Source organism: Notolabrus celidotus, chromosome 6 (genome assembly GCF_009762535.1).
Source record: "Notolabrus celidotus isolate fNotCel1 chromosome 6, fNotCel1.pri, whole genome shotgun sequence".
Taxonomy (NCBI): Eukaryota; Metazoa; Chordata; class Actinopteri; order Labriformes; family Labridae; genus Notolabrus; species Notolabrus celidotus.
Window position 1 is genome coordinate 5,438,547 of NC_048277.1, and position 27,825 is coordinate 5,466,371.

The 27,825-nt window shown below is 42.4% G+C and overlaps 1 protein-coding gene across 1 annotated transcript; it reads left to right on the forward strand.

Annotated features, from left to right (window-relative positions):
- The first annotated feature begins 8,280 nt into the window (after nucleotides 1-8,280).
- On the forward strand, nucleotides 8,281-27,476 carry mmp15a (matrix metallopeptidase 15a). The gene is made up of 10 exons (XM_034686487.1): nucleotides 8,281-9,177; nucleotides 11,722-11,870; nucleotides 13,813-13,935; nucleotides 14,018-14,340; nucleotides 15,594-15,755; nucleotides 18,400-18,794; nucleotides 19,543-19,681; nucleotides 21,068-21,218; nucleotides 21,321-21,436; nucleotides 23,711-27,476. Exons 1-10 carry the CDS (start codon nucleotides 9,049-9,051, stop codon nucleotides 24,187-24,189), a joined length of 2,166 nt encoding a protein of 721 aa, XP_034542378.1. The 5' UTR covers nucleotides 8,281-9,048; the 3' UTR covers nucleotides 24,190-27,476.
- The last annotated feature ends 349 nt before the right edge of the window (nucleotides 27,477-27,825 follow it).

Genomic DNA, 27,825 nt, shown 5'->3' on the forward strand with positions numbered 1-27,825 from the left:
CAATATGGAAGGGAAAAGCTTGCTTGGGATCCTTGCAAGGAGGCTGACCACTTTCATGCTGGACAATGAGGAAATGGATACAGCAGTCCAGTAGAGAGGCATCCAAGGGGTACCTGGCTGTCTTGAGCATAATACTTTAATTTCCAAGATCATTGAGAATGCGAAGAGGAAGCCTTGTGACCTGACAGTGTTATGGCTTTATCTAACTAATGCATACGGTACATTACATTAAGGCTCTGCTTAAAAGAGGGCCTTTTTGTCAGGCAACAAAGAAGAGCTGAAAACTGTTCAGAGGGAGTTGAGGAGGAAGATCAGGGAGGGCAAAAACCGATACAAGAGGAAGATGGAGGAACAGCTGCAGCAGAACGTCAGCCATCACTGGGTACAAGGAACCTGACACCCAGACTGAAGGGATCTAAAGTGGGTGAACGACTTGAACATTTTCTTCAACAGATTTGATCAGTCATCCCCCCCGCCCCCTGCCCAGATCCCACTGCTGCAACACCCATTGCCTACTGTGGCTGTGACTGGCCCTCCCCCCTATTCCCCTACCTCAACTGATCCCTGTCCCTCAACACTCTGCATTCAGACCCTCTGCCCCCCCCTCCCTCTCAACTAGCCAGGTGAGGACTCAACTGAGAGGGTGCAAGACAAGGATGGCTGCAGGTCCAGATGGCATCAGCTCAAGGCTGCTCAAATCCTGTGCAGACGAACTGTATTGGATTGTGGGGCGCATCTTCAACTTGAGCCTGAAACTAGGGAAGGTACCAGAGCTGTGGAAGACATCCTGCTTGGTACCGGTGCCAAAGTCCCCTCACCCAAAAGACTTCAACAGCTACAGGCCGGTGGCGCTGACATCGCAGCTGATGAAGACCCTGGAGAGACTGGTCCTTGGTCACCTGAGAACCCTGGTAAGACCATCGATGGACCCGCTGCAGTTCGCCTACCAACCTGGCACCGGGTATGGATGACGCTCTCACCTGGAAACGGTTGGGGCCACTGTGAGGATCATGTTTTTTGATTTCTCAAGTGCCTTCAACACCATTGTGCCGTTGCTTCTGAGGTACAAGTTGGAGCACTCTGGAGTGGATCCCCTCCTCACGGCCTGGATTCTGGACTACCTCACCGATCGTCTGCAGTATGTGAGGGCCCAGAGGTGTCAGTCCGGCACCATCGTCTGCAGCACAGGAGCCCCCCAGGGAATGGCTCTGACTCCGTTCCTGTTCACCTTCTACACTGCAGACTTCCCCCACAACACAGTGAGCTGCTTCCTGCAAAAGTTCTCTGAAGACTCCGCCATTGTTGGCCTAATCACCAACGGGGACAACAGGGAGTACAGAGAACTGATGCAGGATTTTGCAGTCTGGTGCCAGAGAAACCACCTCCAGCTCAACGCAGGAAAGACAAAAGAGCTGGTGGTGGATTTCAGAAGACGCAAGTCCCCTCTTCCCACACCAGTGAACATCCAGGGAATGGACATTGAGATTGTGAAATCTTACAAGTACCTGGGTGTTCACCTGAACAATAAACTAGACTGGTCAGACAACTCAAATGCGCTGTACAAGAAGGGACAAAGCAGACTCTTTCTGCTCAGGAGACTCAGGTCTTTTGGTGTGGAGGGGGCTCTTCTGAAATCCTTCTTTGACTCTGTGGTGGCATCAGCCATATTCTTTGGAGTGGTCTGCTGGGGAAGCAGCATCTCTGCTGCTGACAGGAAGAAGCTGAACAGACTGGTGAAGAAGGCCAGCTCTGTCCTGGGCTGCCCGCTGGACCCTGTGGAGGTGGTGGCTGACAGGAGGATGATAGCAAAGCTATCTTCTCTGATGGACAACACGTCACACCCCCTCCAGGAGACCATAACAACACTAAGTAGCTCGTTCAGTGACAGACTTCTTCACCCGCGGTGTCTCACGGAGAGATATCACAGGTCTTTTCTTCCTGCAGTGGTCAGACTCTATAACCAATAATATATATATACAGTTGAGGTCAAAAATATTAGCCCCCCTTGTGAAATCAGATAAAACCCTTGATTTCTCCATGAAAATGACCATTAACAACAAGTGTTTATAGTTTATGTGTTTCCAAAATAACAAAGTCAAAATGTTCACTATGTTTGACTTGGATATTTTATTGACACAATGAATTGAAACAAGAAAAGGTAAAAATGACACGTCCAAAATTATTAGCCCCCTGGCCCTTATAGTCATTAGTTCACTCTTTCTGAGCCACACCTGACAACAACCTCTTCAAGTAGTTCTCTACAAGGTTGGCACATGTCTCTGGGGGGATTTTGGCCCATTTTTCCAATGCAAATTGTTCCAGCTGGTCCAAAACACATGGTTTCTGAGCATGGACAATCACTTTGAGCACCTGCCACAGATTCTCAACAGGATTGAGATCTGGGCTCTGTACGGGCCACTCCAGCACCTTGGTTTTGGTGTCCTTTAAGAACTGTTTGACCAATTTTGACATAAGCTTTGGATCATTGTCTTGTTGGAAGACCCAGCACTGACCAAAGCCTAGACTAAGAGCAGAGTTCTTCACATTGTCCCTCAAAATGTCAACCAAAACAAGGCTCCCTGTGCCTGAGGCTGCAAAACAGCCCCACAGTAAGATGCTCCCTCCACCATGTTTAATTCTGATGACCGTGTTCTAAACACATGTTCTTGGCCAAACATGAACAACATCCATATTCCCAAAAAGTTCCATCAGACCAAAGGATGGACTTCCAAAACTGATCTTTACCTTTCAAATGTTTATGGGCAAACCTCAGTCTGGCTCTGATGTGCTGCTCTTTGAGTAAAGGGGTTCTTCTGGGACGATAGTCCTGAAGCCCACTACGATGAAGATCCCTCACAACTGTGCTCCTTCAAACATCAACTCCAATGGAGGTCAGGTCAGCAACAATCATCTTGTTAGATGTCCGGGGCTTCTTGCTGACATCTTCCACTACTTTCCTCTCCAAAGTTCTTGAAATTTTGCATTTTCTACCACGCCCAGGTTTGTTTCTAACAGAGATTGTCTCCTTGTACTTTGCAATGATGCAACCTACAGCTATTCTAGACACTGTAAAACGCCTGGAAATGACAGTATAGCCTCCCCCTTATTATGAGCCTCAAATATCTTCTTTCTGAGCTCAAGACTGATTCTCTTTGTCTTTGGCATGGTTAGTAAGAGTAGTCTCTCTCAATAACATGTTCAAGTGCCCTGATTGGAGTCCCTTAAGTAAATCTCAATGCTGTTTGAATGCTCAGGTGTTGTTAGGAAGCCAGTTGACCGACAGGTGTTGTTAGGAAACCAGTTGACTTCACAGGTGTGTTTTAAAATCAAAAATTCACATGGGTGCTAAAATTTCTGACCATTTTTCACTATATTTGATATAAAGTTATCTTAAAAATGTATTTTACATTCCAAAATGTACCAAAGCTACTAAAGAACACTGGTGAATGTTTGCTTATATCAAGTTTTATCAATGATTCAAATATTACTTTTTACCTCTTTCATTTTAATTTTAATTGCTAATAACTTTTTAATAATTTATATTTTATAGGCTCTTGTTTGCTTTATATATTTCTTTTGCACTGTCTACTTTGTTACTGTGACACTTGAATTTCCCCATTGTGGGACGAGTAAAGGACTATCTTATCTGATCTTATCTTATCTTACACATTCACACACCACTGAACAACAGAGGGAGCAACTTATTTGAGCTTCAGTGTCTTGCCCAAGGACACTTCGGCATGTGACTGCAGGAGCTGGTATTGAACCGCCAACCCTCAGGTTGATAGAGAACTGACTCTACCCACTGAGCCACACCTGGTGCGTATCCATGAAGGAGAAGAGTGGAAGACAGCTTTTAACACACACAGCGGACACTATGAGTACTTGGTAATGCCATTTGGTTTAAGTAATGCCCTTGCTGTCTTCCAAGCTCTTGTCAATGATGTGTTGCGGGACATGATCAATACGTTGTCTATATATAACTTATATAGGTATATATGTATACCTACTTAGAGAATCCACTGTTTGTGAAGGCTGAGAAATGTGATTTTCACCGTGACACTGTCTATTTTGGGATTTAAAGTGTCAGTTTGGAGGTTAGAGATGGACTCTGTCAAGGTCAAGGCAGTGCTGGATTGGGCTCAGCCCACTACTCGGAGCTTCAAAGGTTCTTGGGGTTTGCTGATTTAACAGGAAGTTCATTCACAGCTACAGTTCCATAGCAGCCCCCATTAACCGCTCTTACATCCTCTAAGGTTCAATTTTCCTGGTCAGCTGCCAAAGAGGAGGCATTCAGGAAGCTTAAGAAAGCCTTCACCTCTGCTACCACCTTTGTCACCCCTGATTCTAAGTTCCAATTTGTGCTTGAGGTGGATGCTTTGGATGTCAGGGTGGGTGCTGTCCTCTCTCAATGGTCCCCCAAGGATACCAAGTTGTATCCCTGTGCCTATTTCTCTCATCATCTGTCTTCCACAGAAAGAAATTATGACGTTGCGAACCAGGAGCCATTGGCAATAGTATATTAAATGTGCTTTTGTTATGTGTAATTAGCAGTTTATGCATTTGAATCAGTCTATGATTTGAAGAAACAGTTAACAGCTGGATTATTAGCTACAATTAGCCAAAGTTTAGCCGTCTCCAGTCACTCGCAGACAGTTTCAACCAGTCTGATAGTTGGTAGTGTGTCCAAGTCTACCTGAGCCATCTGGAGAGCACCTGCTGTCCTGTTCTTAAACAGGGGAAATGAAATAAAGAACAGGGGAAAGATATAGATCATTACATCACAGAGGTGTTTAGAGATAAAGATAAATTACCTTCCTGTAGAAACAAACCTCAAAGCAATAAGAGACACAAAGATCACACCAGAAGAAACCTCCACACTGACTACCTCCTCCACAGCTGGTCCCTCATCAGCAGTGAGGAGAGATTCATTCTTCATCCAAATCCTATAAAAATAATAAGAATATTAATGATAATGATACATTTTATTTATACTGTACCTTTCAAACCCAGACTTACAAGGTGCCATACAGACATACCATAAAAACACAGTGTGGTTCAGATAAACAATGCATGAGAGAATGTGTGTAACATCTCAGTCATATTTTACTGATTATCCAACAAGCCTGAAAATGGCTACACTACCAACAGTACTACATACAGGATACAGTAGGCCTGCAACATACAGTATGAAGTCAAGATTCATGAAATGTAAGTTACAGGTCTGACTAAAACAGTGTGCATGAGGCTCTTCCACATTCAGCTCCTTTAGTTTTTAATTCTCTTTTTAATCCTACTCTCCCTGGGATTACAACATGTGCTAAGACATTAATTTCCCCTGTAGATAACAATAGTTTCACTCACTCATTCTTACAATATGCGTTCAATAGTGACTGCACACATAAATGTCAATACAACATACATACAGTCAATGTTACACGTCGTTACTTACATTTCAGATAGTTCAGGTTTGACTAAGGGTAAACAGAGGGTCTTATGGGGTGTTGAGGCTGGCAGACCCTTCTTGTAACTATTGGAAGAAGGGAAAAAATGTAGTCCCTAACAGAGTCCCCGACGAGGTGGGGTTCTCGCCAAAGAATGATCAAGAGATTCTAGGAACAGGAGAAGGCCAGAGCCTGTCCCCTGGGGTCGGAAGTGAAAAGCCGGCATCTTGTGCTCTCATGGCAAGACATTGAGGTTTTGGGGTCAGTTAACAAAGCTGTCAAACCACTCCAAGACTTTACTGATGCCCTGTCCGGGGAGACTTACATCAGCGTCTCCTACATCAAACCAGAGTCCATTTTTTCAAAACCAGTTTCTTACAGCCAGAGAAAAAAAGACACAGAGCTCACTAAAACAATACAAAAAACATCCTGGGGTACCTTGACGACAAATACAGCGACCCTGTTAAGGATGAGCTCTTGGACATGGCCTCACTGATGGACCCATAAATTCCTACAACAGACAACCTACATTGACCCAGACAGGGTGGAACAAGTCAGAGAGCAGTCACTGAGCTGCTGTCTCTATCTGCTGCTAGAAGTACACCACAGCCTGGTCCAGGTCCAGGTGGGCAGGCACGCCAAGAAGCACAAGCTTATCCTGATCCCAAGAAGAAAAAAACTTAAACTTCTTCAAGAAGAATTATGCACCATCTTCTGACCAGTCAGAGGCAGTCAAAATAGAGACTGAGCTGGCTACCTACCTGCTGTCACCTGAGGCAGACCCAGACACTGATCCACTGCAGTGGTGGAAGTGCCACAAATCAAATTTCTCCAGGCTCAGCAATCTGGCCAAGAAATACCTCTGTGTTCCTGCTACAAGTGCCCCGTCAGAGAGGGTTTTTAGTGTGGGTGGGGGCATTGTTACATGCAACAGGGCATGCTTCAAGCCAGAGGCAGTAGACAGGCTGGTCTTTCTTGCCAAAAATATTTAAGGAAAAAGGATTTTGAAACTGAAGATATAAACCACACACCTCAAGTGCTGCACCCTGCTTAGATGTGATGTAGTTTGATTTGTTTTTAGACTGAAACGCTTCCTTGCTCACCCCGACCGTGAAACAACAGTGGCCTTTAATGAAAACAAGTTCTTGTGATGCATCATAAGAATGATACTCTATTTGTCAAGATTTTACCATCAAAAAAGGTTGATCAGTACAATGAATTCCCATTCTTACCACGTCTGTTCTGTCGCTATGTACTACACACTGTACCTTTAATGGGAAAGTCAGTTTGCCTTTGTCAAATTTAACTGATAAAATAAAAGACAAACTTGTTGTTAGTCATTTGTCATTTGTAGTTTTCTATTTTCAGAAGAAGAACACAAAACCGATTAAAATTGTAAATTGAGTTTTTTGTAAAAAAGTCTAGGATGTTATTCCTAGGCCATATCGCCCAACCCTACTACACACAGCTAGTGTGGCAGGAGAGTTATCAGAAATGAGTGGCGCTGACATACAGATTAATATTATGTTTATAAACAATTATTGTGAAAAAATGCTCAGAAAGCCTTCATGTTCAAAGCTCCCTGAGATTGGAACATCCTCCCTGTAAATATGTGGTCTATATCATCCTTCCATTTGTTTAAAAATGCCCTGTCATCCTATTACAGAACAAGCTGCACATGTCCATAATTGCATACTATAATACCTTCATAATATTGACTGATTCAATCATACACCCTATCACTGTACGTTTTACTTTCAATCAGATTCAGCCATACTTGATGCTATGCAAATATGACAATTCCCCACTATGGGCATGAGATGTGCATCTCACAGAGCTGGAAAGAAATTCCAGAAGAGAATTCTGAATGTTTGTTTATTTATTCAGACAATTTTAGTGATCTTATTACAGTTATAAAAAAAAGAAAAAAGCGTTGTAGAAAACACATTTTATTTCAGGCCCATTAAGGGCCCCCCTCCCCACTTGGGCCCTAGGTAGTCAGTCCCACTTTTCCCCCCACTACGACGCCCCTGGCGTTATGCATCCATCATGTGTACATAAACAGACACACACACACACACACACACACACACACACACACCTGCTCAGATACATTGTAGGCTATGTTTTCTTTTTATAATTCTCATCAAAACGATCATTGCCACAGACCTTGTTGGTCATAATAAAGACTGAAGAGATAGTATTAGACCCAACACACGGGACACCACCAGCAGTAATAATAAGATAAATATTTACAGCCTACCCTCTTCGGTAAAGAATGTGGGGTGTTGTCGTTATATTCTGCTGATACTGTCTGCGTGCCCTGAGTTTAAAATACTGCATGAAGTTACGTTGCTTTTCATTGTTCATTTATCCACATCTGTCAAGTTGGACAGTCAAGTTTGTTGTTACTGTGCAGAAAGATTCTTTCAGTGAATATAACTAATCCAGATCGGAGTGGACTTTGCGCCGTGCCCTCTAGCCATTTGACAGTTAAAATGGAGCAAGGATGGGGTTTGTTTATATACATATATACATAAAAAAAAGTAATTACTCATGTACAGATCAAAACTGTCAAAGACCACTTTGTCCACAAGGAGCGCCAAAATCAACACAAACCAAACGTTCCTCACAGGAGCTTTGAAAGAAGGGGATTTCTTTTTTCTTTAGGCCAAGTCTTCCTCTTTTTTATTTTACCTTGCGCAAATGTTTCCACACAGACGGACCTGCTGCAAATTGTCTGATCGTAGTTTTACGCAGAGCCAGCAGATGGCGCACTGACTACATTCCTCCACATGATGTGGGTCTCGTCTCATCCTGGTCTCATCATGCAGTCAGTGGTTTCATATGAAAGGGGAGGGTGCTGTTTCTTCACATGAAATCAGTGAGATCTTTTATCAAATCCACAGCTGGGTGCTGGTGGGCTCACACATACTTTAATATTTGCAAAACGCGTTTCGTTCCTGTTTGTGGTTGAGGGCGGTCACTCTACCTCAGCAGTGCCTGTCAGTACTTGTAGCTTTGCGCAAAAGTACTCATGTGATCACTATTCTTCTGTAAGTCTGCAAACTGCGCATTTGAGGGGGCACTTTTCATGCGCTCATTTTCGGGCGCGTTTGTAGACAGAGAATAAAAGGGGACTCTCTTTTCTCGGGACTTGTTGCTTTCTGATCAGCCATTGTGGACGTCGACAAAAAGGGGGAAGGTCTTGTTCATCTACCCGCTGGACAGACTGTGAGCTGTATGCGTGAAGGACACTGCTGTATGAACATTTGGATGAACCATGAAGCTGCCGGTCACACTGGGATGTCTGCAACCAGGAAAGGATTAATATATTCTCCTGCTTTCCGAGGGGTTGTGAACGCGTCTTCGTTGTCATTGTAGGCTTCACTTTTTTCCATGTTTTCAGATGTGACGGAACCCGAAATGAGCGGATAGATAGATCACTTGTTGCGGAGGTTTTGTGATTGAATACAGTCTAAAGAGGAGAGTCCTCGCAGCTCTGTGTTCTGTGATCCTGTGCCGGAGGAAGTTGGCTGTTTTTTGTCATCGCATCTTGATAACTCCACGAGTCTGAGCTGCAGTCTGAAGACCCAGGCAGCGCATGATGAAGAAGATGGTATCCAAACAACCGTGGAGTCTCTTCTTCCTCACATTGTCGTCTTTATTCTCTGTGGTACTGTGCAGCACAGGGGCAGAGGACCTGCAGGAGGAGGAGGACTTCAGTGCTGAGGTACGGTCATGTCTGTGGGTCTTTACGCAGAAGGAGAAATCTTACACATTCTTATGTTGTGTAAATGTATTTGTTACGATAAGATCTGAAGAAGTGCTTTGTGGGAATAAGAGCTCTTCACGTGCTGGTTTCAATTCCAAAGTCTCATACATGTTTTTATAAAATCATGAAAAACCCAGCTGGCTGCTCCACTGCAAGGCTGACATTTGACCCCTTGACCTATTTCCACATAAGACTGTGCAAGAAGTGCACAAACTATCTATCTATCTATCTATCTATCTATCTATCTATCTATCTATCTATCTATCTATCTATCTATCTATCGTGACTGCATTATCTGGTTATAAAATAATCATAGTTTATCTTTTATTATGTATTATTTATATGATTGTTTACATTATTTACTGTTGTTGTAGTTTTGCCCTCACACTACCATTATTTTCAGGCTGAGTTGAAAATAGTTTTCATTTTTCTTACATATTATTGATCCACCAATTTATTCTAGGACATGTTGATTCATGTGTCAGTCACAATGTCCCAGAGCCAATGTGACATCTTCAAACTTTTTTTTGTTCATCCAGCAAATAACAACCCAAACACTGTCTTAAATAACAGAAACAGGAGGTCACATGAAGCTTTAGCCTTCAGCTAACCTCAGGTGAATTTGTGATAAATTAGTGATGAACAAACAGATTTTTGAATATATCCATGGTTCAGCAGAGACATTGTTCAAACACGGGTAACGTGTATAACAAAGAACAGCAGATAGACAATAGTGACTGTGAGTTATTTCAACTAATATTCCTGTAATATCTGTTTATGTACCATCCATTTTATTGATATAACAATACAGAGCAATGTTGTTGTACTTCACATTTTTTCATATTGTGCTGAGCTAGTGTCAGATTTGCTGGTAGGAGGCTCAACCAGGTGGGGTCAAAATAACATTTGAGTTTGGATTTGTGGAAGAAAAAAGACTTACAGTCAAATTATAAAAGAGGCCAACGTTACATTTTGATTCTTTATGCGTATATATAAACAACACATTTATTTGGTTTAGTTTCCTGTATTTGTTTTATACTCCAGTAAATGTACGAGAGACTATCTCTCTACACAGTTACATATTCCATATGTACAGAGAACTGATCCACTGGATTGATTAACATTGATAGGAATGGTTTCTCTCGCCCTGCACAGACAGTCTCTTCACTCAGAGTAACTCATGTAACTAAACAATACAGACATCGGTCAGTCTGTGAATATTGTGCAATGCACTGATGTCAGAAGCTGATGTTTATCTGTTGTATCACATAAGGTCAGTATTTATTGGTCCAAATACTATGGAGCAGGCTCTGATTTGTTCTCACGGTCAAACCTGAAAGGAAACATCTGCAGTGAGGGAGTGATACACTGTCTCTGAGAAGGATCAGAAACATGCAAGTAGGAAGAAACTTCTCACTGACATGATAAGAGGAGGGACGAGTATTAACCATCTAAGATGATCTTCTTCTGGCACTAGATGGCAGAACCTGTGGCCAATCAACTTGAAGCACTTTGTCGCACTTACTAAGGTTTTTCCCTCCAGCCTAAATTCTTGCTTGTGTTGTGCGTCGCTTTGGACAAAAGTGTCTGCTAAATGAAATTGTAGAATTGTAGAAGAACATCAAATCTCATAATGCTCATTTCAAAAACAGATGCAACAAATACAGTTGAAAAACATCTGAATCAGATACCAGCTAAACTGGTATTCTGAACATCAGTATCAGTGTCGGCTCGGATTTTCACAAGCCGTGCATCAGTAAGTTATTCTTCATTAGCAGTGAAGCACATGATGGGTTTGTATGTTCTGGCCGTGGTCTGTTTTTATTGTGTTGGTGCATGAAGGTCAGAGTCCCATGATCCAGCTGTGTGAGCGGACCCTATGTTGTTGTTGTTGTTGTTGTTGTTGTTGTTGTTGTTGTTGTTGTTGTTGTTGTTGTTGTTGTTTGAGTCTGCTGCTGATGAGGCTTCTGAAAAGGCAGAACATTAAACTTCAGAGAGACCCCCCTCACAGGAGCCCTCATCCTGTTTGCCTGACTACGTGGCTCCACGAGCTCGATTTCACTGTCAGCAAACATAGAACGCAGCATGTGTCACATGGATCCTCTTTTCCCCTCAGAGTACAGACATGCACATGCAGAGATGTGTGTTTTTCTTGTGTCCTACAGTAGTGATATACAATTTAATTATTGTCTCCGTAGTGTTTCTGCCTCTAGATCTTCCTCCTCTCTCCTCATCTTTGCTGTCAGCAGGAGAAAGGCCAGGAACCAGAGAGCAGGAATGTTGTAATGTTAATAGAAGCCATCTGCTTTCTTTTCTTTAACTCTTTAGATGCTCTGTCTCGTTATTCAACAGCGGCTTGTTTTTGGATCAATGACTCACTCTCTGTTGTAGCTGTCATAGACAAAATATACACCATGATGCATCACACACACAAAAACACACACATGTTCTGCAACATCTCTGTAGGAAAATTGTTGACCTCTGTTTTTTTTCCCCTGGTAGTCATGGCTCCGTAAGTTCGGCTACCTGTCTCAGGCGAGCAGACAGATGTCCACCATGCAGTCGGCTCAGATTCTGTCCAAAGCGGTGAGCGACATGCAGCGCTTCTACGGCCTCCAGGTGACGGGAGAGATGGATGCAGCTACTGTTGCGTAAGCCCTGTTATGTTTAATTATGCTGGTTATTTTATGTGTGTTGATTTTACACAAAATGAACCCACCGGTCTTGTAAGATGTTATCTGCACTTTTTAGACTAGTTTCTTGCTCTTTAATGCATCACATGTTATAGATAGAGTGATTGATCACCTCAAAATAACAAAGTAACTCACGTCCTGACCTCTGGCTTAATGTGATCACAAAAAACAATCCGGATTTGTATTTTCTCCAGTGGCCGCTCAGACAGTTCAGGAGAGGTTGAAAGGTTCGCACAGGGGTTTTGTTTTCCTTCCTTATGTCACACGTCGGCTAACGAGGCCGTTCAGACTATTATGTCATATCCTCACATTCAGCCGTGAGTGACCTTGATTGGTTTTATCGGGCCTTTATTCTCAGCATGTGGGGAAGGATTAAGGAAACATCACATTAGGTGGTGAATAAATAGTTTGACTGTTTGAGAAACACATTACCCCGCAGAGACTTAAGTCAAAGGTTGGATGCTCATTCCAGTCTTCTAACCATGAAGCGACTTATCCTTGTCTCCTTTTTACAAGTGAAGACTCTGGCTGCAGTATTTTGATACTTTCTGACGGATGTTTTGAGGCAGTCTCGTTTAAATTCTAGTTTCGTCTTTTCTGTAATATAAAAAAGATTCTGACTCAATCTTTCTAAAAAAATGTTGATAAAAATGATTTGTGAAGATTTAAATTTACATCAGAATCTAAAAACACTCCCAAGTTTGTGGAGTGTGTTTTATACTGCTTTAAAGACCTCTGAGTTATGTTGGTTAAATGAAGAAGTGGATTATTAAAACATTTCTCTCCATTTTTAATAACTAAGGGAAGATCTGATATTGGTCTTTTTGAGCTCAGAGGGATCTAGATTTTGTTGTTTGTTTGGAGATGTTTAATCATAGAGGTCCTAAAAGTTGGGGGAAGATGCTTTGAAAATCAGTCTATTCCTCACATACACACAATATTAATATTTTTATATTTATTATTGTTTAGGTATGCTGCTCCTTGCTGTCTAAATGCTCTTGCTTGTCTTCTTTTTTAATTGTGTGTGTCTTCTTATTGTGGATCTTATTTCGTTCCATCTCATGCAACAGCTTGTGTTGGTATGACAATGAAAAAAACCTTGAAACCTTGATAAAGAAAGGTGTCTATTAGCCTGGTGGTTTTTAGTAAGAGGCTTTGAGGCCAACTAGCTCGACTTTGTGCGAGGGGAACAAAACCTGCAAAGAAACATCTCACTAATAAAACTTGGTTGCAATTTCCCTCTCTGAGTCCTTTTACTAAACCAAGCTTTGAGGCTCCACAGGTTCAGGAGTGGTGTCAGGTTTCTCTCCCATGTCACTTAAGAAAGAGAGGAAGTGTATTTAACAGAAATGGACTTTATCTAGACATATAAAGACGACACAAGTTTTTTCCTGGGGCTTAGCTCTTTGTTTTACATTCTTTGTCTCAGCGAGCAGGAAAGGGCTTTAATCAAGTGTTCATTATTGAGTACTTCACTGTTTATGTCCAGGCTGAAAAAGTCACAAAAGCTGCAGAAAAAAAATATTAAGGTTGCGTTAAAAGCCAGGAGGATTTGGTCATTGTGCTCTCCAGACCAAAAACATTTGATCAAACTGAGTAAATTCTGCTGCCTCTTCCTACAGGTACAACAAACTGTATTCATGAAGTGCTTTGAAAGTCCTCAGACCGCTTTCTTTCTACATGTCACATTCACCCATCGACAAACATTCATACACTGATGACGGGGGGCGCTATGTAATGTGGCCATCACTAGAAACAAATCCTATTCACACACAGTTAACCAACCCTGTCACAAAGTCACAGCTAGAGTGTCTAATGTGGTGTGTGTGTGTGTGTGTGTGTGTGTGTGTGTGTGTGTGTGTGTGTGTGTGTGTGTGTGTGTGTGTGTGTGTGTGTGTAGGGCCATGCGGCGACCTCGCTGTGGCCTCCCAGACAGAAGAGCGTCGGAGATTGACGAAGGATCGAGGAAGAAGCGTTACGCTCTGACCGGACAGCAGTGGGACAGAGACCACATCACTTACAGGTTCAAAGAAGTGACATTTTTTTTACAGAATGAAACAAACTGTTTGGCAAACAAACTCTAACGTGCTTCTTTCTGTCTCCAGCATCATGAACCAGCACATCCCGTCCTCGCTGGGTGAGGAGCGGGTGTATGATGCGATCCATAAGGCCTTTGACGTGTGGAGGAGGGTCACCCCGCTCACCTTCGAGGAGTTACCTGCTGAAAACAGCATCAGCATCAACAGCAGCCAGGCAGAGCTCGCAGACATCCTGTTGTTGTTTGCCTCTGGTTTTCATGGAGATATGTCACTGTTCGATGGAGAGGGGGGCTCTCTTGCTCATGCCTACTACCCCGGACCAGGAATAGGAGGAGATACACACTTTGATGCTGATGAGCCGTGGACTCTGGACAACCAAAACACAGAGGGTAAGTGGGATGATTTTTTCAAAGGGTAAAAAGCTTCAAATTAAAGGTTAGATAGAAATCTGTGTCTGCAGCCTGAAGGTAAAGGGCTCTGTTGGTTGAGGAGTGTGTGTGAGTTTTCTACTAAACATGATGCTCTGTGCCTTGTTAGTTCAAAGTTAATGAGAGACAGACTACCAGTCAAAAGTTTGCAAACACCTTCTCATTCAAGGGTTTGTATTTATTTTAATTATTGTAAACACTGTAGATTAATACTGAAGACATCAAAACTATGAAAGAACATATATGGAATTATTGAATGAACAAAAAAGTGTTAAACAAAGCAGAATATGTTTGATATTTTAGATTCTGTAAAGTAGCCCCCTTTTTCCTTCATGACAGCTTTGCACACTCTTGGTATTCTCTCAGTCTGCTTCATGAAGTGGTCTCCTGGAATGGTTTCTAATGAACATGAGCCTTGTCAAGAGTTCATTTGTAGAATGACTTACCTTCTTAATGTGTTTGAGACCATCAGTTGTGTTGTTCAGAGGTAGGGTTAGTACACAATGGATAGCCCTATTTGACTAATGTTGTAATCCAGATTATGGCAAACCCAGATTATTTCATAGTTTTGATGTCTTCAGTATTAATCTACAATGTTGAAAATAATTAAATAAATAAAAAACATTGAATGAGAAGGTGTGTCCAAACTTTTCACTGGTAGTGCACATCAAATATTCTTAAGAAGTCTTAAGAAGTGGTTCAGACAGGTTACCTCTCAGCTTTGGGCTCAGCTTTTCAGTTTTTAGAAGACTCCTTTGGAGGGATAACTTGTTGAATTTGCTCCCTTCAGATTTTGTAAGGTGATGTAATAATCCTCAATGTTGGCGCAGCTCTTTCTGGGGTTTTCAGGTTCTTAGTTCAGCTTTAAATGCTACTTGTGTGAGTTCAACCTTATCTCAGTGCTGTGGTGAAAGCATCAAGCAGAGTTAAATGTAGTTCAATTTCATATATTACATAAATAACATGTAGACTTTGTTACATGAACACATATGACCACACAACATTGAGTAATTATATGGCACTATGGGAAAAATCTTCTTATACATGGGATTTGGCATCATATCACAACACAAGCAATACACATACTAACCAGACTCAGGCATGATTTGAACACATAACTCTTATGGATGTCATCATGATAGTCATGCAATGGGGTATAAGTTTGTTTACATACTCTCAGTCTTACTCTACAAGTGTGTCTGTGCGTCCCGCAGGTGTGGACCTCTTCCTGGTGGCGGTCCACGAGCTCGGTCACGCTCTGGGTTTGGAGCACTCAGATAACCCCAGTGCTGTGATGGCTCCTTTCTACCAGTGGACTCACACACACAACTTTACGCTTCATGAGGACGACATCAGAGGAATACAGCACATATATGGTGAGAGGCATACGCTGCACTCATACACAGCTGTTTATATGACTCTCTTTAAGGACGCTGTCAGCAGAGCTCTGAGATAACGACGCTAACCAGCTGCTGCACAAATGAGAAAGCCCTGGTGCAAACCAATGAGTGAGACTGCAGTATATTTACATGTACAGGTTCACTAATAGCAAAGAAACACCTCTGTCCAAATACAGGTTATGTGAGGCTCACTGTTTGTACTTAAGCTCACAATAAGTTCTGACTGTTCTCATGTATGTCTGCTATTTATCCTTGAGTTTAGTGGTTCAAATCTAAAGTTTATCTACAACTAAAACCTTCACAATCTTCACCAGCACCAACATTTCCCAGCTCTTGAAGGACTCACAAACAGCACAGAACAAAACCTTCTTCAGACTGCTTCAGCTCTTTAATCAGTGAGATGTTAATGTGTAGTGTCGGCTATGATTTGAGGTTTTATCACACTCTTATCACTCTTGTGGATGATTGTCAAAGATGAGCTAAAAGCCTAAAAATAAGCTTCATGGATGCACATACACACACATCAGTGAGATCTCGCTCAGAGCAGCATATCATGCATGCCGTTATGATGTTCTCATTCCTCTCCAGCCTGAATGGGTGACATTGTTCACTGACAGATGGCATCTTTGTGAGTCTGTGTGTGTGTGTGTGCTTGGTGAAAAGCTCTTGTATGCTTTAGATTGTGCTTCACAAGTGTTTCTGCTCGGGGCTGATAAAACAGGCTGATAACTTGTGTTTCTTTTAAACTGCGTGTGCTTCCAATTGCTTACAGTATTTTTTCCAGAAGGCAAAAACAAGGATTTCAAAAATGTATTTCCTGTGATGTGTTTCTTTGCTGTCTGTTGTTCAGTCCTGGTCAGATCTGATTTGTTATGGGACTGCTTTCTATGTTTGTGTTTGACCTTCAAACTCTCAGCTGATGAACCCACACCAGACTCAATAATAATAATAATAATAATAATAATAATAATAATAATAATAATAATAATATACAAGTGCTTTACATGGGCAGCAAAATAAAACAAGCAGGTCATACATTTCACAAGGCAAGATAAAGAAATGAATCATCTTTTAAAATACATAAAAATCCCTTAAAAGAACTCTAAAGGAATACATTTTTTGGAATATATATTTAAAAAGGTTCAACTCAATTAAAAAGTAAAGTTCAGAGGCTCTGGCATAAAAGAATGTTTTAAGAAACGATTTAAAAAAGATCACTGACTCAGCCGACCTGATCCCCTCTGGCAGATCGTTCCATGGTTCCTGCTGGTTTGTGTTCAAGTGAAGCTTCCACTGGATGAGAAAGGTTGTCTAAATTTAAAGAAAGACTAAGTTAGAATAAACTTTGTTGGTAAAAGTAAACATTTGGTTCCTTTAGTAGAAGTTTCTCGGCAGCAACACTGCAGCGTTAAAGATTTTTTAAAATCTTTTTTATATGATAAAATGCATAACTGCATTAAGTCTGTGTGTTCTTGTGTATGTAGCATGGAGCCTCCAACACACAGGGCTCTAAAGATTGTAGTCAGGTGAGTGAATATGAGACAACAAGGCAGCAGAATCAGATCAGTCATTAAGGGAGTGGGTGAACAAACATTCATTTGCAGTAGAAAATACAAAGTAACTCAGAGCCTAGGAGGAACACACAAGACCTGGACAAGAAGCAGGTGTGTGCAGGCGGACAGGTAAGTACTGATGAGGGTTATAAGACATACGGCCATAAAGCGATGTCGACAATCTGTCAGGGCGTGTATTTACACTGCAGGGCTGACAAAGGGAAGCGGGAAGCAGGTGGATGTAAGTCGGGTGAGCATGTTGACAATTTTATTACGCTGGAAATCTACGAGCCCACCTGAACCATCCGTGTGCCTGAGTGACATCATACAGCTAGAAAAAATAAAGTACTCACTCAAAGGGTCCAAGGGGAAGTTTCACAACATGTGGGATGCTGTTTTAATAAATAAAGACAAAGTTACTACTTTACCTGACACCACTTTGAAGTTTTCTTTAACTCAGGACAGATGAGTGCCACCTCTGTTCAGGCTGGGAGTTGAGTGTTGCTTGTTTTTTGTTTGCTTTGTTAGTTTGTTAAAAGCACATGTTTAAGTATTCTGTGATTGTATATCTGTGAATAAAAACAAAGGGAAACAATAGCAGGACGATTTCTCTCCACATTGATATCTGAGTGACCGGCCAACACCACTCTTCATATATTCCATGCATGTATTTTTGGATAAGGGTAACTCAATACCTCTTTGAGCCCATCAGCTGTCCGAGCCTATTACGTAACTCGCTGTGTGTTTTCTCCTCTTAGCAACCAGCAGAGCAGACTTTTCCAGAGAGCAGCAGCACAGTCGCAGTTAATCAAGTGAGCTTTGGCTGCTGCACAGAATGGAAAATTAGATTTTCTTTGTGTGTGGGAGAGATAGAGGGGGTATTGTGAGGGTAGGGTGAAGGAGTATAATGGAGGTTGTTGATGTCTGATTTCACACAGAGAGGCTGGAGGGATTCATTTCAGCTGGGATCAAGCTTCTTCTGTTTTAGATGAAATTACAAGAGGAAAAACAAAACTTCTACACTGTGCTAGTTCCTTGTTCTAAACTCTCCATCTTTGTCTCATCAGGTCCTCCTCTTGTCACTAATGCTCCTCCAACTTCTCCTCCTGCACCTGACGATGAACCCAAGGATGACTCCTTCACCTCCCCATCTCCCCCTGAAGACGAGCCCACCTCCACTCCTCCAACCGACCCTCCACCCAAACCGACGGACAGCAGCCCACATCCACCAGCCCGGCCTGAGACGAGCCCAGGCCCCACTTCACCTCCTGTTCTTTCCACCGTCACCCCCACAGACTCCTTACCTGATCCAGAACCTGTCACCCCACACGTCAGAAAGGATCCTGCGCCTCCTCCTCGGCCACCTGCTCCTCCGAAGGTGCCGGAAAACCAGGCCCCCGATATCTGCGACGGGGACTTTGACACAGTGACCATGCTGAGGGGGGAGATGTTTGTTTTCAAGGTAAGGCCCAAACAGCATGTGCAAGTAACAGAGTAAAAAAAAATTCATACTGTAATATGTGCAGTAGAGTTTTTAGGAGTCTGTAATTTACTGGAACATTTTTGAAGATGCTAAATACAAAATAAGTACCATAATAACTGGCTAATGTAGACATAAATGGAAATCCAAGCTGTAATACATGTTATATAAATGATAAAAACAATTGTAACTTTACCTTAAAGATGTATCAAACAAAATACAACTGAGACAAACTGGATCACAGAGCTGAGGAGTCCAGGTGTACCGACCCGACAGATTTAATGGGCAACATGGCGGACATCACCTCATTAACTGATATTAGTGTCAGAGAAGTGAGATATTCCCCATCCAGCGGACTGACGTGGACACTGAAACAATGATTATGTTTTTTTTGTATATTTGTATTTCATTAAAAATTAAGTTAGCATTAATCACAGTTTGTAGACCCCCAGATACTCTGGGTTCAGTTAACTCAAGTCCATTTCAGAGCCTGAACTTTTACTGCAGTAAAGACGCTGATGCAGTGCCTCTCTGAGTCTTTTTCAACACAAGTATGTGAGCTTCTACTTTCAGGAACCTCTGGACGCAGAAACAGTGTCTGATTTGAGTGTTTGTCCTGGATTGCACAACTGTGAACTCTTGTTTCTGTTTCATGCAAGGAGAAGTTTCCAATGGATAACTCTGATTAAAGACAAAAAGAAGATGTATATATGTTTGCTTGCTTGTGCAGGGTCGCTGGTTCTGGCGTGTGCGCAGGAACCGGGTCTTGGATAACTACCCCATGCCCATATCTGTGTTCTGGGTCGGCCTGCCGAGTGACATTGACGCAGCCTACGAGCGCCATGATGGAAAATTTGTCTTCTTTAAAGGTATTTTATAGATTGTTTTTTAAAGCAATGACACTTTTTGCTGAGCTACCACATGCTGAGAAAGTCACCCGTGAGTCATGTCAAACCTTTAAAACTGAGGCTGAGCTGTTTTATGTTTTAGCACCTTGCCTAAGGACACAACAAACGTCTTCTTAGTTTCAGCACTGCTTCCTGGCTGAAGCCAACGTGGAGCTTTTAAGAATGTTTTCTATAAACACAAGAATGAGGAGTGAAACAAAAATCTGATCTCTGCTTGATTGAAACTGGTCAGGCTGAAAGGAAACACTGCAAACTCAGCAGGATTTTCCCCCACACAACAGGATTTATGAGGATATGGTAATAATTCAACACAGCTATAACTCTCTGAATACGCCAGACACACACTCACACACACACACACACTCACACACACACACACACACACACACACACACACACACACACACACACACACACACACACACACACACTCACACACACACACATACACAGAAATATTTAAGATAGGAGAAGCTATGTGGCTGCAGACCGACTATTGAGAGTTTTTTATACTTTGTGAGCGCGTTGGTGTGTGTGTGAGTGTGTGATATTGTGTGTATGTGTGTATGTGTGTGTTAGTGTAAGTGAGTTCACTGTGTGTCTTGAGTGGAGCCTGTGCAGCGTGGCGACTGTTGCTTGCCCAGTATGACTCCACACCAGCTGAGCTCAATTGGCCTCATGCGAGAAACAGAGGATTGCATCAGCCCTCTCTGCAGCGCACAGCTCCAGATGTTCACAGGGGCAGAGTTTTCGCTTTTATGGTCAGGCTGTTTGGTGATTAGTCCTGCATTTTCTGGGGTTTCAGAGCTTCTGACTGTGGACTTGTACTCATTAAAATCCCACAGATAGCTGTAGTTGAGCTCATAACTTGTTGTTGTTTTTGCCTTTAGAATTAAGCAGAGGCAGACAGGTATGAGGAGAGCTGCACGAGTTTGATAACACAGTTTATGCATCCAAACCTGCAGAAATGTTGACCACGCAGAGGAAGCCGAAACATGCAATCAAACTGTGAATTAAAGAGCAAATGTGCCACGATTAGAAGAAGCCCCTGTGCACAAACTTTGTCATTATAGCTTCAGTATGTTGGAGCAGGGCGCTGGCAGTGAGGGTGGAAAGTGGCTACAGAGTGTGCCCAAGGTTAAGGTTAAAGAAAAACTGGCTCCTTCTTTAGGGAATCTTGGAAAGTGAGTGTAATGCCCTTTCTACTCTTCATCTGGACTGTTTATGTGACACTGATGTTTTCCCCTGCTTCTCTTCTCCCCTCATGTTACCCCTCTCTGAAGCAGGTAACAAACGCTACCTGTGCAGGAGGGTTTATTAATGCAAACATATCTGTTTGTCCCACAGATGATAGATACTGGGTGTTCAGGGAGGCTGACGTGCTGCCAGGTTACCCGCAGCCTCTACATGAGTATGGGCAGGGAGTTCCTGCACACAAGATTGACACAGCTATCTGGTGGGAGCCAAACGGGTACACATACTTCTTCTCTGGAGACAGGTAATGTATGGCCCAGACACACAACAAGATATGCAACAAGATTTAAATTGATTCCAAATAAAGTTCACATCCATCTTTACACATCTCACTGTGTGTGTGCAGATACTGGAGATACAGTGAGGAGACCAGGTCTACAGACCGAGACTTCCCAAAGCCAAACTCCAGATGGGGAAGGATCCCCGACTCACCCAAAGGAGCCTTCCTCAGTGAAGATGGAGGTAAGTAATGACTCTAAATAAAACAAATACATTCCCTGTTTACAGGAAGGGAACATCAAAGCAGACTGTGTTTACTATCATCACAGCAGACACCAAAGGCTGTACGTACATACTGGGTTGAAATCAGGAGAACAGCTTAAGCGAGGAGAGGTGGAGGGAGAGAAAGAGTGAAAGGTTAGAGGGGTCAAATGGGGTGTGGAAGAGGCAGAGAGGAAAAACAGAGTCTTAGGCAGGTTAGGCTGGAGCAAGCAGAGCAGAGAGAAGGGTGAGGGGATAAAAGAGAGAGGGAGAGAGGAGGAGGAATGAGAGCTTTGGTTTGAGGGTTGGCCCGTTCTTCCTTTGGAAATTAGATTTGTGGCCGAGCTGCTCTAAATGCATTCTGTAGCTTTCGATCTCATCTCCACCCAAACTGCTCCAATGTCTCTGCAAGCTCTCCAATGCTTTCAATGTACAGAGCTGCATTTACAAACAGAACATCAGGACAAAGAGATTGAATGCGGTTCTTTGAGCATCCCCTGTAGAGTCTTTGTGCATGTAAGAAGACTTTATGAATTAAAGTTGTTCAATCAGTGCAGAAGCTTTAAAACTTAACTTCTTAATCTGAATTCATTTCTTTTCTCCTTTTAAATTGAATGTTACAGAAATACAACCCTGATTCTATAAGAGTTGGGATGCTGTGAAAGTGATGATAAAAACAGAATGTGATGGTTTGAAAATCTTTTTATGAAAAATGTGTGCTCATTGTAAGTCTGATACCAGCAACATGTTTTGAAACAGTTTGGACAAAGACGACAAAACACTGAAATAGTTGTGTAATGCTAAAAAACACACCTGAAGGAACATCTCTAAACTAAATGAGGTTATTTCATATCAGGTTAGTCACATGACTGGGTTTAAAAAGGACTCTCCAGAGAGGCTGAGTCTCTCAGAAGGAAAGAGGGGAAGAGGTTCACCACTCGAGTAAAATTACAAAGAATTAGTGGATTTCATCGTCTACAGTACATTATATCATTATAGATTCAGAGAGTCTGGAGACACCTCTGTACAAAAGGGACAAGGACCAAAATCAAGACTGGATGGAAACCAATGTGAACATAGTTCATCACTGCATCCACATATGTAGGTTAAAACTGAACCATGAAAAAACAACACCACATTAAAGCATGATCCACAATAGCCAGTGACTTCTCTGAGCCTGAGTCCATTTAAGATGGACTGAGGGGAAGTGGAAAACTTTCCTGTAGTCTTAAAAATCTTTGTTGAAGCATCTTCCAATTTAAAGAGGAGAGAGACCACCCAGCTTGTTATCAGCTCAAAGTTCAAAACCAGTGTCACTAATGGTATGGGTATCATAAGAGTCCATGGCATGGGTAGCTGACACATCTGTGAAGGCCCCATTAATGCTGAACAATATATACAGGTTTAGGAGCAACATATGCTGCCATCCAGACAATGACTTCTTCAGGAAGACCTTACATATTTCAGCAAGACAACGCCAAACCACATTCTGCACGTATTACAACAGCATGGCTCTGTAGTAGAAGAGTCCAGGTGCTAAACTGGCCTGTCTGCAGTCCTGACTTGTCACCCATTGAAAACATTTGGACATCATGAAACTAAAAATACCACAAAGGAGACCCTGAACTGTTGAGCTGCTGAAATCCTCTATCAGGCAAGAGTGGGACAACATTTCCCTTTAAACTCCAAAAACTGGTCTCCTGGGTTCACAAACATTTACAACATCTTACACCGAGTCCCGACTCTTAAAGAATTAGGGTTGTAAGATTAGCAACAATTGCTGTATGTAAGTCCCAACAAGAATGTTCAAAAAGCATATTTCACAGACATTCAACTAAACCTTTTAGTATTTACTTGAAAACATCTAGAAATGGATGAAACTTAATTCACTTCAGAAATAATAAAATGAAGATCTTAGATCTTGTTCGACGTAGTCAACTCCATATCCCACTTAAATGCACACTTTCAATCAAAGCAGTACTTTAGTCATCAGTGCTCTGTTCCATCCTTTGCTGCACGCCCTCAGCATCACCAGTCGCCTGGAAACAAAGCTGTCACTTCCACGGCTGCTCCTCATAGACCAGCTCTAAAACCTCACTTCCACCCTCGCCTCTTCAATCTAAATTTAGCCACCACTATTTAAAAGTTATTACTGTCAGAACAGCAAATACAAAGTCTGTAAATGACCTGTCATTAATTTACTCTGTGCACAGTAAGTTGTCTGACCTGAACCTCTCTTCTCCTCCTCTCGTGCAGCTTACACCTATTTCTACAAAGGCACCAGTTACTGGAGGTTTGACAACCGCAGGACAGAGGCAGACAAAGGCTACCCTCGCTCCATCTTGAAGGATTACATGGGCTGTGTTGGAGTCCCTGACCCAAAGCCTGACGTGGACCCTGAGCAGGAACCAAAAGACAAACCAGTCAACCCGTCAGACAGAGGCAAAGACGAACACAAAGAACCGGACTCGGGCGGAGATGAAGAAACCAACCCTGAGGAAGACAAAACCCCTGACAGCACAGAGGAGGAGCAGGAGGAGGACAAAGAGGTGAAAGTGGTTGTGACTGTGGCCGACAATGAATCAAAAGTCATGACTCTAGTCATGGTGTGTGTTCCCCTCGTGCTCATCCTGTGCATCCTCGTTCTGATCTACGGCATCCTCAGGACTCTGCAGAACAAGGAGACACCAAGGGCTTTGGTGCACTGCAAGCGATCTTTGCAGGACTGGGTGTGAGGCCCGAGTTTTAAGGGATAGAACGGGTATTCATCATTTTCTAGTACAGACGTTGGCGTCAACCTTTTTACTCGTGGCGCCGTGGAAAGAAGCCTTGACACAGTGCCTAGGTATCAGAGAGCAGTGGATGAGTCACTGTTTTTGGCCCTTATACGCTGTGACACCTTTTATTGCTCATGTGAAATAATGTACAAGTGGTAAAGTGGGTGCCTGTGGAGCTACAGTCTGCTGGCCTTGAAGATTTCCCCCTGTGCCTCCCTTTGTGCCTTCCAAACATCTGAAAATCAACCTCTCAGTCTTCTTACATCACAGCATTGTGTGCGTTAGAGTCACGCTCACACTTGAAATGTCCACTTCTACCAATTCTAATTGCACATATTCGGTACAGCTGATTTAGCCGTAGTTTCAATGCAGACAAAGTCGATATGCACATACATTACTCTAAAGCAGATGACTGCTTTCAGCTATGAAAACAGATCAAATCCATGCATTGATAACAAAAGCTTTTCCACACTGCAACAACTCGAAACAAAGCTTTTTGTCTTATTTTCACCAAGAAATATCTCAGTAGAGTTGGTATAAGTCACATTCACTCGATAAGTCCAAACCAAAGTTTTATTTCAAGATTACTATAAGCAAAAATAAGACCTGAGTGCTTTCATTGAGTAAACTAAAAATCTGCGAATGGGGTAAGAAAATATTTGACTTTAGAATAATGTCTCGCCCATAGACTGTATAAATAATGGACGTAGTCCCCGTTACGTCACCCATCTGTTCCTGAAGCGCTGTTTTGAAGCCAATCATCAGCGGATGCCATATTAGAAATGATGATCTCAACCTAACTTCTGTCAAGCTAGTGTGAGGTAAAGAGGCGGGCTTCACCTCAGCAAGGGCTTCATATTTTGAGACCAGAGGTTGCCGTTTGGTCTCGCCATATTGACCCGAGTATGACACGTTTATTTTCTTTGAAATACATCAGAAAAAAAGTAGGACTGTCTAATATTAAGGGTTTAGTAACTTAATGTCAGAACAACAGACAGCCCCACTGATCCCTAAAGCGAGTGTCCTCCTCTTGACTTTGGCCAGCTGTGACTCTGGGTGCCAGCGGGATGAAAGACGAAGAGACACGGTAGACGAAGAGGCTACAAAATAGAACGAGTCCCTGACATCTGAGGCGGAGTTATGATGCCTTTCTTAAGAAACAGATCTCAGAGTCTTTAAACAAAGAAATATGATGTCACAAAATGTAATGACCTGAGATATCGAGAAAAGAACGTCTTAAAATGCGTTTATGTTCCTGTAAAGAGACTTAGAATCAGGGTTGTCCCATATTCAGGGCAATACAGTAATTCAAGACACTTAACAAGTTTTGTTTACCCCACAGGCAGAAGTTTTACTCATCACAAGCAGCTCTGGTCTTATTTTTTACTCGTACTATCTTGAAATAAGATGTTAATCTGGATTAATCAGGGGAATGTGTCTCATATTCAGTGTATTGAGATATTTTGAGTTAGAAATAAAACAAAAACACTTGCTTAGCTTTGAGTTTTTGCAGTGCACATGCTTGACTAGGGTGCCTTAACCTATCTAGACTTTTCTCTTTGTTCAGAGCAGATAATTTGCACTTTTTGTTTCTAGTTGTTGTCTTTGTTTTGCTGAATTTGCTTTTCTGCAGATTCATCTGTGTATGTTTGTATAAAGCGAACCCTTCAACCTTGTTAAGGAGCTTGTTCTGTGACCTGCGTAGGAATGTCAGACAGCTGTGTGTCCATGACCACCCATCTCCCACGGAGCCCATTATGTCTGCCCTCTCCCTCTCTCTCTGTCTCACACACACACACATGCACACACACACATGCACCAGTATCACATGATGAAGAAAAAGAAAAACCCTGCTTCACTTGTTTTTGCGTGCATATCCACATTTCAGACACACACACCAAGACTTCGAGACCACTCACCCAAACAAAGGCGCACAGAGTTTTGCACACAGACACTCGGGCTCCAGCCTCCCCTCCTCCCACCACAGCCACGATAACTGCTCAGACTGCACCACTAAAATCTCAATCCCAGCGGAGACATATTGATATACGACTGGTGCCAGAGCTGACGTGAAATACAAGAGTCAGGGGATTTATTTACATTTAATGAGAAGAGTTGAGAATAGTTTTGGTCTTCACTACTTCTGTCTGTGTCAGCTCAACCTGTGAAGAGTGAACCCAATGCGTTATCTGTATCTCCTGTATCTCCTCTACTGTCTCCATGCTAAAGCTTGATTCAGTCAAAGCTTGTTGCATTGTAATGGACATGGGAGAAGCCTGCAGGCTGGAGAGGAATGGGTCAGGGTCTGGTTTCCATTAAGCCCACATGCTGCTGATTTAGTACTGTCAGGCATGAAGGGGGGGAGGGAGAGAAGGGATCTGAGGAAAAAGAGTATAAAAAGTGGTGGTGGGGAGTTTGGAGAAATGAGAGAGAAACAGATGAGGAGGGAGAGAAAGGGAGGGTGGGCTCTGCCAGATTTTCCTTTACAGTGCTCTCTGGAAAGGAGGAGCGAGAGAAGGAAATGGGGGAGGGAGGATTTTGGGGAGGGGCAGTGCTGGCGTTGCGCCTCTTGACCTAGATCGGGACACTGAGTCCACTCCTCCTTTTCAAGTCGTTTTTGCTTTAGTTTGTTACCATGAGGTGAAGATGACTTCCTTTGCTACCCACTCCTCTCTTCCTCTTTTCCTCTTCTTCTTTTTTTTTTGTTTTTCTGCTCTCAGTGTGTTGTTTTTTCTTTATAGCGGTACCTTACTCCACTTTTGTGCTCCCAAATGTGATCATTCGCCTCTCCACTCTTCTGTAAAGTGAACACAAACATAACAAATGTACCCAATGCAGATACAAAGCTGCAGAAACAGACTCAAACTCTGATGTGTCCAAGAACTCACAGCTGTATGTTTGTTTGTACAGACACGAACCAGTCTCACGCTCCGATCATTACCCTGTCCTTCAGGTTTGTGCCTTTAGTTTGTGTCCTTCAGATTTCAGTGTGCCTTGTTTTATGTGAATATTAGGGGGCATTTTTTTTTACTATAAATAGCATGAGGGAAAGTTTTTCATTTTTTCTACTCAATCTGTCATCTCTAGTTTTGTAAATTTTGTTTCTGTTCAGATTTTTGTAACAATAGCATACAGTAGATTTTTATGACCATGTTGATGCATGCAGGGCATGTTATGTTAAACCTGTGCACTCCTGTGTAGAGTACATTAAAGATCTCACAATAAAACTCACAGGTAAAAGCAAAGTAAGTCTCCTCTGCAGCAGTTCTTGGCTTCTTTGTCTTTGACTTTTCACTTCTGACCAGCAGAGCACATTTCGAGCTTGAGGGGCAGAGAGTACGTCTGGCCACAAGAGGGAATTGTTGCCTCTTTAAATACATTCATAATATTTTGGCATTTTTCTTCAGAGAACACACAAAATGATGATGGACTGAAGTGCTTTGGACATTTTACTTGCTGTGTGTTTCCACTAAATACTACTTAGTACTTTAGTTTGATGCTCCTTTTGCTGATTAATACAACTTTTGTTTTTTATGGAGAAATATTTTCCTTTTTCACATAAATAAAATAAATATGAGGGTAAACAGTTACTCA